This window comes from Protopterus annectens, chromosome 3.part0 (genome assembly GCF_019279795.1).
Source record: "Protopterus annectens isolate FY-2018-M chromosome 3.part0, PAN1.0, whole genome shotgun sequence".
Taxonomy (NCBI): domain Eukaryota; kingdom Metazoa; phylum Chordata; order Ceratodontiformes; family Protopteridae; genus Protopterus; species Protopterus annectens.
This window is the reverse complement of record NC_056731.1, coordinates 488,145,624-488,159,758: the sequence shown is the minus strand read 5'-3', so window position 1 is coordinate 488,159,758 and position 14,135 is coordinate 488,145,624. Positions and strand designations below refer to the sequence as shown.

Genomic DNA, 14,135 nt, shown 5'->3' with positions numbered 1-14,135 from the left:
TAGTCTGAAAGCTCCATAATGTCTCTCTCCATATAGTCAAGGGAGGTACATTTCCGGTCATTTATACCTACATGGATTGTGATGGAATCATACTACAGGTTATTAGAGGTGAGGGATAATTCTCAGAAAACATGACTCTTTTTATGTGCCATGGCTTAGTCTATTAATGTTCATGTCTCTACTGCAAATTATTTTTTTTAGTCTATCTCTTCAAGTTCTTGATAGAACAGAACTGCACTTTCTGGAATTAACTGTATTCAGCAAAAAGTGCCTTAGTGCCCTAACTTAATTCCATTTTACACTGCTTATTTGCAATTAAGACCTGTCATCATTAACAGTCTACAATCCTCTGGCTACAGCAGTAGTCCTTGTGGATTCATTTTACAATCTGTCCCTGTAGTTTGCCATTTCCAACTCTTTAATGCATTTTACTTACTTGGGCACCATGACCTGAAGCATAAGTACGAACGAAGAACTGAGGGATCTCCATTTCTGATGATCCCAGACATTGACTATAATCAGGAAGAAAACAGGACATGCGGGTAATAAAATGATATGGTGAAAGCATCCTGGACAGGAATGACACTATTATGCAAGCCTGATAAATATTTTCAACTGAATGACACCACTTTTAAATAATTTAGAATACAAAGAATGAATACATAAACTGTAATATATATCCTTGTAATGCTTCAATCAGCAGACTCCTGTTTCAAAGGAAGAACTAGTTTGTAAATGCATTTTAAAAAAACATTCAGTATTCAGCATGTTAGATGCCACGGTAGTACAGTGGTAGCATTGTTACCTCACAGCAAGAGGTTCTCCTGTTTGATTCTCGGCTGGGCCTGGGAGCGCCTTCTGTGTGGAGTCTGCATGTCCTCCCCACGGTTGGGTAGCATTCGAAAGACATGCGTGTGTAAATGGGCGTGCCTTCGTTGAAGGTTGGGCGTCGAGCCGCCACCTCGGCGTTTCATAAAAATCTACTGCCAATCATTAGCAGACCGGAGTTCTGCTGTGGCGACCCCTTACCAGGAAAAGACAAACAACATTCAGTATTCTGCATGTTAAACTAAGTGGGGCCCCTCTTTAAATGGATCATAGCTATAAGCAGTATTAACACCAATTTTGGGACTTGTTAGCCCTAGAAGCCTTCAAAGAAAATAAAATTCTAGCATATTATTTCCTTTATTTGCTTCAGCCATGTGGATATCTCATCTCTACCAATACAAATAATCAGCAGAGATCTACCAGCAGCTGATTTTTGCTGTGCCAAAATTATTTCTGTTATATGTTTTATCAAGTTAAATTTCCTGATTATTTTAGGAGGTGGTTATAAACCTGGAAAGGCAAGAACGATGGCAAAAATTTAATATCCACTTATTCATTCCATAAACTAGAACTATACCATAAATGTAGCATCTATGACAGCTACTGACATAGTATAATTTTGCTGTTTCCAAATATTGCATGCAAATGCATATGGCATGTAAGACAGCACTTTTAAAAACTCCAAATTCAGAGTTACACTTCATATTTTTAAACTTAAGAGCTTATGATAGTATTTTGTTACTTCACTTTAGTACAGACAAAGTGAAAATAAACATATGCATTCTGATACTTGTATATGGTCACCTTTCAAGCCATTTGATAAATGCAACAGTACTGCAGTGACTGAAGTGTGGATGATAACACCGAATCCGTTACTGTTCCCAACGGCACTCTGCAGATGCTTTCCACAAAAGTATTTGTTCCAGCTCAGACTGGGATTCCTTATTTCATGCATAGTTTTTGTTTGGAGGCAAAGATCTTACAGAAAGCTGACAGCCCTAATCTGATCTCCAAACGCATGTCATGAGATCAGGCACGTTATTGAGGTATTTCATTTCTCAAGGATAAGAGCAAAAGTACTTTGTACTGCATCTGTAACTGCCACATTACCTGCAGTTTATTTTTGTCAGTGTTGAGCCTTGTACAGGACTGCAACCATCTGTCTTCCACTGTCTGATGCCATCCCAGTAAAGGCACTGTATCCACTGAATGTCAACTGTGTAGTTGACAACACTGGCGAGGTACTTGTTTTTAGTTGTACGGGAGTAGTCTGCATCCAACAGAGCCAGATAGTAAGGTCCTGCACCTAGAAGTAGCAAAAAAGGCAATGTCAGTCAGTGTTATAAATGACATAGTCAGCAATTTCTGTTTATATATCAAGGTTACAGAATGAAAATTATAGCCACAGTTAGCATTATCCAATAAGCCTTTACCTACGCAGAGGTACATTTTCAGGGCTGGGTAGCAACACCCATCAGTTTACCAAACCTATCTATAATTAAAATAAGACACACCCTCAACAGTTCTTTTTCTACTAATTTCTGTGGTTTAATAACAGAATATGACATGGTAAATTTAGGGCAGTCTGGCATGTTTCATGGTGTTCATTAGTTATGACAATGGCAGCCAGCAGAATTCCTGACAACTAGTTATATGTGCTCCTGTCATGGGATGCACACTGTAGGTTATCTCATAGGATCATAGGAGGTTACTAGGCTATTGGCCCTAAGCCTAGCCAAGAGTTTAGCCCATGTTTACACAAGTCAGCACCCAAAGTCCATGTCCAGCAGGGACACAGGTGGAATCCAAGGAGTGCATTTTCCGTTTCCCATTCAGTTATCCAGGTTGCGCTTAAAAAGGGATAATGAGGTACTCTGCTTGACGTGGAGAGGGAGTCTATTCCACAGATGGGAGAGTCTCTGGGACACAAATCTGTCCAGCCAAAAGTCCTACTGATATCACAGATGAGGTTGAGGTTGCGCATACGGGTTACTCGAGTGGAGCTTGACTTGCGAATATGCAGCAGTTTCATCAAGGCGGGGTCTGAGATTGCTTTGCATGCCAGACAGAGGTCACGTCTGAGGAGTCTGTATGAAACTGAGTAGAGGGACAGGGTTTTTAGCCTATCTGTGTAGGGTAGGTGTTTGAGGCCCTGGATTCCCCTGGTGAAGAACCTCTGTGGTCCCTCCAACTGATGGATGTGCTTTGCGAGGTACATGCCGAAGGGGGCACTGCATTCAATAATTGGCCTTATAAGGGAAGAATACAGGGATCTTATGGACTCTTTGTCCCTGGATGTGATACCCTTACTTATGAGGTGGGCCATGCAGAAAGATTTCTGTACAACGGAAGCAACATGGTAATCAAAAGTCAGGTTGCTATCAACCTGGGTGCCCAGATCCCTCACTACTAATTGTGTACTTAGGATGTTGTTATTAATGTGATATGTGGGGATGTCACTCTCCCCAAAGGGGATGATGATGCATTTTTGGCATTCAGCTTGAGGCCATGTTTCTGGCACCAGTCATTAGTTTAGGCGAGACCCTCTTGGAGGATGTCCACATCACTTGGGGAATTGATGACTGCTCCAGCTTGCAGTCATCTGCAAACTTAGTCAGCCATAGCCCACTGGTTTTGGCCTGCACCTCAGAGAAGTATATCACGAATAACAGAGGCCCCAAGACTGATCCCTGGTGTATGCTGCTTGTTACGGGTCTACCGCTTGAGGTGGCTTCCCCTATTTTGATTAGGTGAGTTCTATCAGTGAGCAGTTTGCTACCCATCTGGTAACATATGGATTGATGTCTAGTTGAGAGAGTTTATCTACTATACCTGAGTGGGGAATAGTGTCAAAGGCTTTTGCCAGGTCAAGGTAGGCGGTGTGCACCATCTTCCCCTCGTCCATGGCTTTGGTGACTGTCTCAAAGAACTCAACCAGATTTAACAGACATGACCTCCCTGTGACAAACCAAACTGTGTGGGGTCAAGTGTTTGGAGGTTGCCAATGTCCCTATTAATGAGGACCATGATACTCTGTTCCATGGCGTTGCAGATCAGGCTAATTTAGGCTGATGGTTCTATAATTTTCTGGATCCGTGGACGCTCCACCTTTGTGTAAAGGGATGACAGTGGCTGTCCTCCACTTGGCGGGGACAAAGCCGGTACTCAGGCTTTGGTTGAATAGCATGCCTAATGGTGCTGCAAATTCATGCCTGAGTTCATGTAGGATGCAGCCTTGGATGTTATCGGGTCCCATGGAGGGTGTATTTTTTGCCTTTGAGAGGGCAGTAATGACCTGTTCTCTAGAGATAAGGGGTGTGGAGGGGGCAGGTACTGGGGATGTCCTGATTTACTGATGGATGGGACAGAGGGGAGACGTTTTCACTGAATCTGTCAGCCAGTAGATTGGCTACATCTACAGCATTTATGTATGTGGTATCCTTGACCACCTGTTCTGAACAGATATGAGTGCTTCCTTTGAGACTGTGGACATATGTGAAAAAGGCCTTATGATTGTCTCTAGTAGATGTGGCCAATTTGGACTCAAAGTTGGCTTTAGAGGATTTCACTAGTGCTCTTATTTGCTTGTTCAGGCTAAGGAGAGATTGCATTCAATTGGGCAGCTGCTCCTTCTTGGCCCTGGACAGCAATTTTTTCCTTTTGTTATATAGTTTACTTATTGCAGATGTCCACCAGACAGGTTTACTCTTCCTTGCAGAGGATGATTTTGTCCTGTCAGGTATTCCTGATTCCATGCATCTATATAAATGCTTGTATAGTACTTTGGTGTAGATTTGGACATTGGTGCCAGTTCTATAGTGGGGGAGGGGCTGTGAAGCTGTTTATATCATCCCTCAGGAGGTTGTAATCAACTTTGGAGAAGTTTTTTGTTTGACCCTAGCTAGAGGGGGGTCAGGGGAGATGGTGACTTTGAAAGTGACCATTTTATGATTGGATCTTACCAGGAAGGATGATACTGTAGGGGTTAATACCAAGTCCAAGATATTATCACCTCTTGTGGGGGTATCAACTAGCTTTTCCAAGACATTTACATTGATAAAATCAACGAATCTCTGGGCATTTGTATTCTGGCATGAGTAGTATTTCCAATCTATGGTTGGGTAATTAAAGTCACCTAGGATCAGAGTAAAGGGTTGAATCTTGCTAGATTTGAAGAGGTCCAGATAGATGGAGTGGACATCTTGAGTCAAATTTGTGGGCTTGTAGCTAGCTATAATTTGAATAGGGGTCTTGTCAATGATTAATTGTACCTGGAGTGTCTCCTGTGCGTCATACTCTTTGACCAGCCTGGAGGTGTGTGTGTCTTTAATATATATTGAAACCCCACCTCCTTTGGCTTTGCTGCCCACATTTTGGGGTCTGAATGTATGATATGATGAGTAACTAGGTAAGGCTGGGGTGCTCTCCACAGCTTTAAGCCAGGTTTCTGTGACTGCACAAATGTCAGCATCTTCCAGGGTTAAGAATGCTTGCAATGAGTGCACTTTCATGTTTAGACTCCTAGCGTTTAGCAGCATGACTTCTAATTTGCATTTTGTTGAGATTTTTATGTTGGTAGTATTGACCTCATAACTTTTCCTAAAAAAGGCACTATGGGGAGGCAAGGGCCTTTGCCAGAAGCCTGAAACCCAAGTGAGACTGATGCAGGCCATCTCTAGCAAAGCAGTCAATCATATCTTCCCAGGCTGTCAGGCACTGGATCTCCCTGGAATGACACCAGAAACTAAACCAATTGTTAAAGTCAGTCATTTTCTGTTTGTATTGAGGCATCATTCTGGGGGACGGTAGAATGCTGCTTAAGGCTAGGGACATACCTGCCTGGGACACATATTCAGATAGTAAGGTCCTGCACCTCAATGTAGCATACTCTGTACATTCACCTGTGTTAACAAAACTACGAATGAATGCATATCTTTAATTAAGTATGTGTGTGTGTGTGTGTGTGTGTGTGTGTGTGTGTGTGTGTGTGTGTGTGTGTGTGTGTGTGTGTGTGTATGTATAAACAGGTAGCCATTCTGAAATGCAAGGACTTTTACATGCATTAGTTTTATTTGTCCATTATTCAGAAAACACACAGAGTAGCCCATTACACTCTTAACCCTACATTTTTAAAAAAATCTGATGCTACTTTGTGCAGTATTATAAAATGCTATAAAAAAGGAGCTGTGCGATGCAATAATTCATCCTGTCAGGATTGTATGACTTTGTTTCTTATTTTCCTATATATACAGTACCTGATGCTACGTACAACATGCACAAACATATTGTTTTAACATCAAGCAGAATATACATTGGGAAGCTCAAAGTATCAGAGTCATGACCTGCTGTTGCTTAGAGTTAATTTTTAAATTGTGGAATTGTATGGTATATGTTGCTATAACCCTCTATTTCTCTGTGCCACTCTGCAATGTTGCAGTCTAACACCAATGTGATTCAAAATTTAACACCAACAAATGTTTGGACAGGCATTTATAAACATAGTTTTACCACCCTCTATTCCATGTCTCTGTCTTCTTTATGCAGACAGACTTATAAACATACAAACATACACACCCACACACACACACACTTCCTATGGCAATGAGCTTCTTATTTTCAGAAAAGGTGTCCCTTCCAAAACCCAATATGTCGGACCAATCTTGATCCATGTGCCTGTAATATAATAAGTGCCCCCCCCCATGTTCTACAGTATGAAGTATAAAGCAGACACATGATGTTTAGGTACATTTGGAATGGAAATGTATGTTATGCTGATATAACTGTCAATCACAGACATGATGCCTGTCTAGGAGGTCTTGCTTATATTGTTTCAACTGGATTTTGGCTTGGGAAATCTCAAATGCACCCCAGACTTGTCTCTTGTGGCCCTTATGGACAGGAGAAGTTTGTAGATGAAGTTTGTAGATTTACAAAGGCACAGGCTATATGCCATTCTAGGCCCTGGGCATTGATAACTTGGAAAATGATAGGCTAGTAATCTCCTATGATTCATATTGTAGAATACCACTATATGAATTATGGCTAGGCTTGTATAGGCCCTAGGGCTGATAGCCTAGTACCAACCTATGAACCTATACACTACAGAATTTATAACCACAGTCTGTTTAAAGATTCACTACACCTGTTGTGACTGCCATCTCTTATCACATTAAATCAAACTGGAAGTCCTTGAAAGGTGGACTTCTTATCTCTAAATTGTAAGTGACCAGGCTATCACCATTAGAAAGGAAAACCACAAGAAACAGGTCAATGGAGAAAGGAGAGTGTTGAGAAGGAAATTAGTTTTGCCACTTTGCAAGCAAAACCCTAGTTCATCTTTTGACAGTTTGGTGTACCCTGATCTAGAAAAAAGTTTTCTTAGTCACAGTCTTTGCATGAAACTATTACATGACAGCAGTTTATTGTGATGTTGTTAGGTACTGCTGCCTCGCTCAGAAGTGCCATAACTGGATTTTTTCCCCTTAATATTTACAGCTGGACCTTCAAATTATGTTAAGCAACATCTATCAGCTGGTGTTATGATTCAAGCAGTAGATTGTGAGCATGATGGAGTTAGGAAAATCAGGCACGGTGCTAATGTCCAAGTGTTGCTGGATAAACATTTTCACAAAGAAAATAAAGCATCAGTACGAGTGCTCAAGAAAACAACTATAGTAACTTGTGCTTTCATGGGTGTAGTGTCCTGGCTGTGTACATAGAACACCAGGGCCAAGAAAAACTGGTAGAAAGCACACATTCACCTTACACATCCTGCAATCATTCAAATTCGGTTCTGTCCATTTTATCATTTCCATAGTTGTTTTTCACTGAGTAACACATACCAAGTTACAAAAACACATGCATGCATGCATGCTTTCTTACATGTGTGAGTATACACACGTGCATGCTACCTTCTCCTGCTGTGATGGGTGGATACTTCCTTCACATGGAAATTGTATCTGGCCGCAAGTTTAAAAAAAAAAGGCTGATATATACTCCTAGTGACCAGATATGCACAGAAGAATGAGATATATGTTGTTTATGCTTTGTTAATGGGGTTGCACATGTTGGGTGAGGTCCATTTTCCATCAGGACCTAAGAACCTGACACTTACATAGCTAAAATATAAAAGTAACAGCAGAGAGAGTAGACTACACATAATAACAAAATGACTTTGGCATGGCCATAGTACATTTCATAGGAATGCTAGTTAAACAATGAACCTGTGATATACAGTGGCAATTATACAGAGCATGTTTCCTAACTGTGGGTGTAGAATATTCAGTGATATCATTACCTAAGACTTGTATAGCTCATGATCACTGCCTCCTGTACTGTACTGTGTATTCAGTGATGTCATTACACAAGACCTATTATAGCTCATGATCACTGCTTCCTGTACTGTGCTGCACTATAATGCTGCTGGAGCTACACTTAGCTCTGGCTTCACAGTTAAAGGGGTGACTAGTTTGCTACATTCTTTTAAACTAGGAAAGCAACATAATGATCACTTCATTTGAATAATTTCTAAGAGTGTTGCCACCAACCAACCCCCATTTTTAAGACGAGATTGGGGCTTATGTGAGGTGACTTCCCATACTGCAAAAGGAATTAACCAAAAAAAAAATGCCAGAATCTATCAAAATATTAAACCAGCAATAGGTGTAAAACCACGCCACCTTTCATTCTGGGAGGTATGCTAATGTATTGGTAAGCACCAATGTTCCACATTAATACCAAAATATTTGCAGAGAGTAAAATAATTCACACAGAGGTATTATAATAACATCTAGTAGTTTTTGCAGAACAGAGGCAGATATTAGTGTCACAATTTTATAGCATTATAATATCACCCCCTATTAGTATAATACAAACAGGTCTAGCAGCATATGAGCAACCACATTTCGTATTACAAAAAGGGAATACTTACCTGGTATGTATGTTTTTGTGAGAAACTCTATTTAGCTACTTACAAAGCTTTGGGAACTAAGGAATGAATAAATGAAGGAATTGTTGTGGAGAAAAATGTTATCTAGTAATGAAAGAGTAGCAACAGGACAGTGCCAATAAAATAAGCTAAAAGAAAATTTGACAGCAAGAATAAGTGCTGTAAAATGTAAGAGAAATTATAGGGTAGAAGTTAGGCAGTGAAGGCTAACAGGGAAGTTAGTATGTGGGAGTTATAATGGGAGAAGGAAGAAAAGGCAAAAGGTAAAGATTGGTATAAAGATAGAGAGAGATGAACTTAAAAGCTTAAGGAGGAAAAAGGTGGAGTAAAAGAAAACTGAAAGATAAGAATGGATGTAATGATTTAGAAGGATACATTTACATGGATCTATATTAAATTGTTCATTGGCCACTTCATCAACACACATATCAATGAACACAGAACAGCAAATGTCCAAAACATCAACTATACAAAAAAAACTCTAAAATCATTTTTTTTGCAGGTGGCAGTCCTTCCATGCACCCTTCCACACCACCTGCTAATTATATATACCAACTTCAAGACTGCATTACAGGTGGTAAAGGGCAACTCCCCCACTCCTACCATTCAGTGATCGCTGACAAAAAGCTACTGTGGACTGTGATGTTTTGGATGCTCGCTGTTTAGTGTTAGATGTTTTGTGAGTCGTTAATGTGGCCAATGGACTATTTAAGGTAGACCCCATTTAAGGAAATGAGTTAAGGAGAATTTGATGGAGTATGAAAAAGGGTAATGCCAAATGGGAGCAGAGTAGGTTGATAATTTGGGATGAAAATTAAATGGTACAAGAAGAGGGATAAAACAGTTGCCACTTCGAACCATTGTTTATGAGAGAATATCCGCTTTAAATATTTTGAGTAATCAGGTGTAGAGTACAGATGTAAAGGGTTAGTTTAATTAGGCTATTAGTTGTAGAAATAAAGTAGAGGAGTCCATTCCACTGATATAAAATGTAACCTCAGTGTTCTATTACAGATTTTGTTTGTTTGGTTTTCAAGTGTGAAGGTCGCCTTAATATGAGTACAGCAGCTGTCTAGCAGGAATGTGCCATCTGCTCGACAGTGGCACAGGAAAATAACTTTTTTGGGTGGCGTAAGCCATGGAACCTTGTTGGCTAGGGTTACGTAGGCCCTTGGGCCGATGGCCTAGTACCTAACTATGAACCTATGAACCTATAAGGAGACTACTGAAAAATGAACACGCATACACATTTGCATGCACACTACTGAGGCAGAAATGGGATGCCTTTGAAATATATGTGACACACCATAATATTTTATATATTATTATCTTCTCTAATGAGAAGTACATATTCCCATAATGAATTCTGCAGTGACATGCTTGCATACTGAAACAATCATCGTGTGTTTTTTATGTTTATAAGGACTTCTAATTTGCTGATGTATTGAAAACTCATACACATTCTACCATATAAAAGCAAGTTACGTTGCTGTTGTGAAAGTTGCTTAGGAAAAAAAAACTTTAATGGTAGCTAAAGGTAAGAGTCTCTCAGCTTGCTTGTTAGAAGTTGGATAAATAAATTAATTTAGACTAGTGAGACGTACAGCATATGCATTCAGAAAGTAAAGCTTTACTAAGCATGCTTAAAAAGTAAACTGTATGAGGAAATGTTGTTGTTTGTTTTTCGGCTTTTCCCGGTAAGGGGTCGCCACAGCAGAACTTCGGTCCGCTAATGATTGGCAGTAGATTTTTACGAAATGCCGAGGTGCCAGCTCGACGCTCAACCTTCAATGAAGGCACGCCCATTTACGCACGCATGTCTTTTGAACACTAACCAACTGTGGGGAAGACGTGCAGACTCCACACAGAAGGCAGTCCCAAGCCCAGCCGAGAATCGAACAGGAGAACCTCTTGCTGTGAGGTAACAACGCTATCGCCATACCACCACGGCATAAACTGTATGAGGAAATATGTTAAAAATATTCTACTATTCATATTTCAATGGATGTCAAGCCTACTCTTTTTAGAATCAAATCAGGTTGTTATGTCTGTGCGCTAATAGTGAAAAGGAAGTAAAGATGTGCAATGGAGGACAAACAAATAGTACATTACCACTGAATGCACCTCTACAGGCATGAGAATGACTTGAAAGGCCATGGTCTAGAATCCGTATGTACATGCTGGTCTAAGTCTTGGAGAAAGATTTGCATCATGTTCATTCAAAATGGGTGGCACTGCATACAACAGGCTCTGATGCTGCAGCCATGGAAAAACTAAGATGCAGCTTTAACATGGTTGTGCATGATGATGGATCTTGCTTCCCAAATGCAGAACCTGTAAACTTTCTTAGAAAAATGGAATTCACAGTGAAATTACAACTTCATTTCATGCTTTATCTAATGGCCTGCCAGACAATAAAAAAGGGGAGGACAAAACCAGATGGCAAACTGTTTACAACGATTGTTATTGTTCTAGTTCAGCTACAGTATTCTACCTTAGACAATCCTTACTTAGATTGATTTCCAGCAGAGATGCCTATGTCAAGGAAGCTGAGAATCATGTTTGACTTGGAAAGCAAATATCCAAAGAAAACAGCAGATTCATAAACAGACTCTCAAGAAATATAAAAAATTTAAGAAGCTCTGCACCTACAGATGAAGGCTAAGTAAGAAACTACAGTTATAGTCCTAAATGTATCAGAAAATGATTTAATGCCTGTGCCTTTTACTGTGGACATGGGCCTGGTTCATCTATGAAGAGTGTTACTTAAATAAGAAAATATTCACAGAGAAAATCAATTTGTAAACCTAGAAAAGAGACAAAAAAATCATAGAGCATGGTAAGCTTTTCAATGTATGCATTACCAGAGACATCTGTAATACGTCTGGGAGCTGTGTTTGAGAGACACATGCCCTGCAGTTGCTGAGGTCAAAGAAGACCATGAAGACATTCTCCAGATTTCATGATGATGCCTACCTAGACAATCTATTCATGAAAAATGCCCACCTACTCACAAAAACAAAAAGATGTTAATGCTGAAACCTTTTCTCTTGGAAAGCAGCAAGAATGCACTTTCTTGTTAGAAAATGATTATTAAACTTGAATGGTAATCTGAATGCTGATGAATGCACAGTACAGGAACATAGTTTTCTATAACAGAGCAATTTATTAGAAGAGAGACTGGTAGGCCATGGCATCTGCTGCAATTTTTGAATATTTAGCAGGCAGATTATCAGGGATAAATGCAGTAGGGTTTAGATTGTGGATGAGTTTCCTAATACATGAAGTGGGGAGAGGTTAAAAAGAAAAAGATTTGCAGAATGCTGTTCAAAGGTGATGGAGCTTGGGGGTGTTGGTGTGTCCCTTGTTATTTAGTAACAAGTCCACAACATTAATAATGTGGTGGTTGAACTGATTAGCAACACTGTTATGGGATCTGATGTAGCTGGGATGCGGGTGCTTGTTTGGCCTGAGTGCAGGAGCTTGTTTACTGATGCCCAAAATTTCCTGGGGTCATAATGATATGCATTTTGATAAGTGTGGTAAGATTTTTTTTATCCAGTCCTGTACAATGCTTTGAGTTGATGTCTAAGATGTCTATAATATTGCAGATTTTTCTTAGTTTTATTTTATGACCAAGCCTTGCCCCTGTTTTTCATAAGTTGTTTCAGTTGGTGGACAGCAGTGAGGCAGGACTTGATTTAATTATTTTAGTTCTGAGTGGAGCATGGGTGTTAGATATTAAGTAATGTTGTATTAAATTCTGAGACTGTGGCAGCTAAAGGCAGACTTTTTAGTTCACCCCAGTTAAAGAGTATAAGGGTATTATAAAGTTCACAGGTTAGAACTTAATGAGCTTTCTAAATTATTTGTAATGGTCTGTTCATAGGTTCATAGGTTCATGGGTTCATACTAGGCTATCTGCCCTAGGGCATTTATAAGCCTAGCCAGAATGTGTTTGGCTTTCGCCACCCATTTTAAATTAATTTTGCTATGCCCTTTTTCGAGGTTATAGGTTCATACTAGGCTATCTGTTTAGGGGACTGGCTTTGTTGTCTGACTGCATCTATAGGCAAATGATCACTCATGGTTTCTGGGTGGGTATAGAAGGATACCATATTATCTGATAAGGAAGTAAGGATGCACTTGAGTGGTGAATCTCTCAAAGAGGTTTTATTATGTCTTAGCTTCCAACTTGGGTGAATCCATTCAGCTGTTAAGAGTTTGAATGTTGAGCATAATTGTCATCCAGCTGACGTTTAGGACAACTTGAAGAATTTCCTCCTGTGGGTTTTATTTGAGCCTCATCATAGGAAGTCTCTAGCAGTAGGGATATTGTTTCTTGAAAGAATGTATATCCCTGTGAGGACGCCGGATTTGTAACTATTAAGTTTTAGAAGTGAGATAATTTCTGCCTTATGAAATTGTCTAATTAAGTGGGTGGGGAAGTTGCAAGTTCACGAGTACTATAATATAGCTACATCACCTGCGGTTTTGTTAGTGTCATCTAGTCTATGGATATTGTAGCTGGGGTTTGTGGAAACTGTTCATCTTTATTGTCATTTATTTTAGCAAAGTCTGTCTAACAACTAAAATATCAGGGGAGTGTACACTCATTCAGGCATGAATTCTGGGAGTTTGTTCCAAATGTTTCTAATGTTAATCTAAAGCAGATGATGTCTTGAGAGGTTTCTGATACTTGTTGTAGATGAGATAAAAGAGGTTGAGACCATGTCATTGTACAGAGCTGGTTCTGGGTTAGGATGGATGTGTCTACTTGGCTTTAATGACAGGTGCATACAGAGATAGGAATGGAACCATATGTATTTAATGTTTTTTGTTTTAAGTATAGTTACATGGCTATGGGATTTGGTTGTATGTATGAGTTTTTGAAGAGGTTGATAAATGCAGCAAGGTACAGTTCAGGAGCTATGGAGAAACAAGATGCTGATTTGATGGTGACAGGAATAGGCAGAATGGTGTTGAGTATTTGACTGAGTTGATGGCGATAGAATGTGATGAGTGCTAATAGATAAAAAATAGCGAGACTACTATGATAAATAAGGGAAGAGCACAGCTGGGTCTTATTTACCTGTAGCAACAGATGTTAGAATTTCATATTGCCTCAGTGGCATATGGCAGCTCTTGTTGCACAAATCAAAACTGAAAGCTTCTCAGAGTTCAGAATTCCCTCCTATAGCTCCCTGTGATAGAGGATCAGCTAAGCCCCTGCCATCAGTGGAAGCCAAACTAACCCCTGAGACAGGAAGTTGGTTGTTTAGGTTTTTAGTATTAAAAGAACCAAGAAGGACCAGAAGCAAGAACTGCCTGAAGCCAACCTATCCACAGCCATAAAATC

General features: G+C 39.9%; 1 protein-coding gene across 1 annotated transcript in view; it reads right to left on the bottom strand.

Moving 5' to 3' along the window:
• Positions 1 to 14,135, bottom strand: part of PKD1L1 (polycystin 1 like 1, transient receptor potential channel interacting) — a 1,345,235-nt gene that overhangs the window by 651,694 nt on the left and 679,406 nt on the right. The window contains exon 28 of the mRNA XM_044065604.1: positions 1,939 to 2,134. Within this exon, the coding sequence (XP_043921539.1) occupies positions 1,939 to 2,134 (196 nt within the window). The remainder of the gene's footprint in view (positions 1 to 1,938; positions 2,135 to 14,135) is intronic.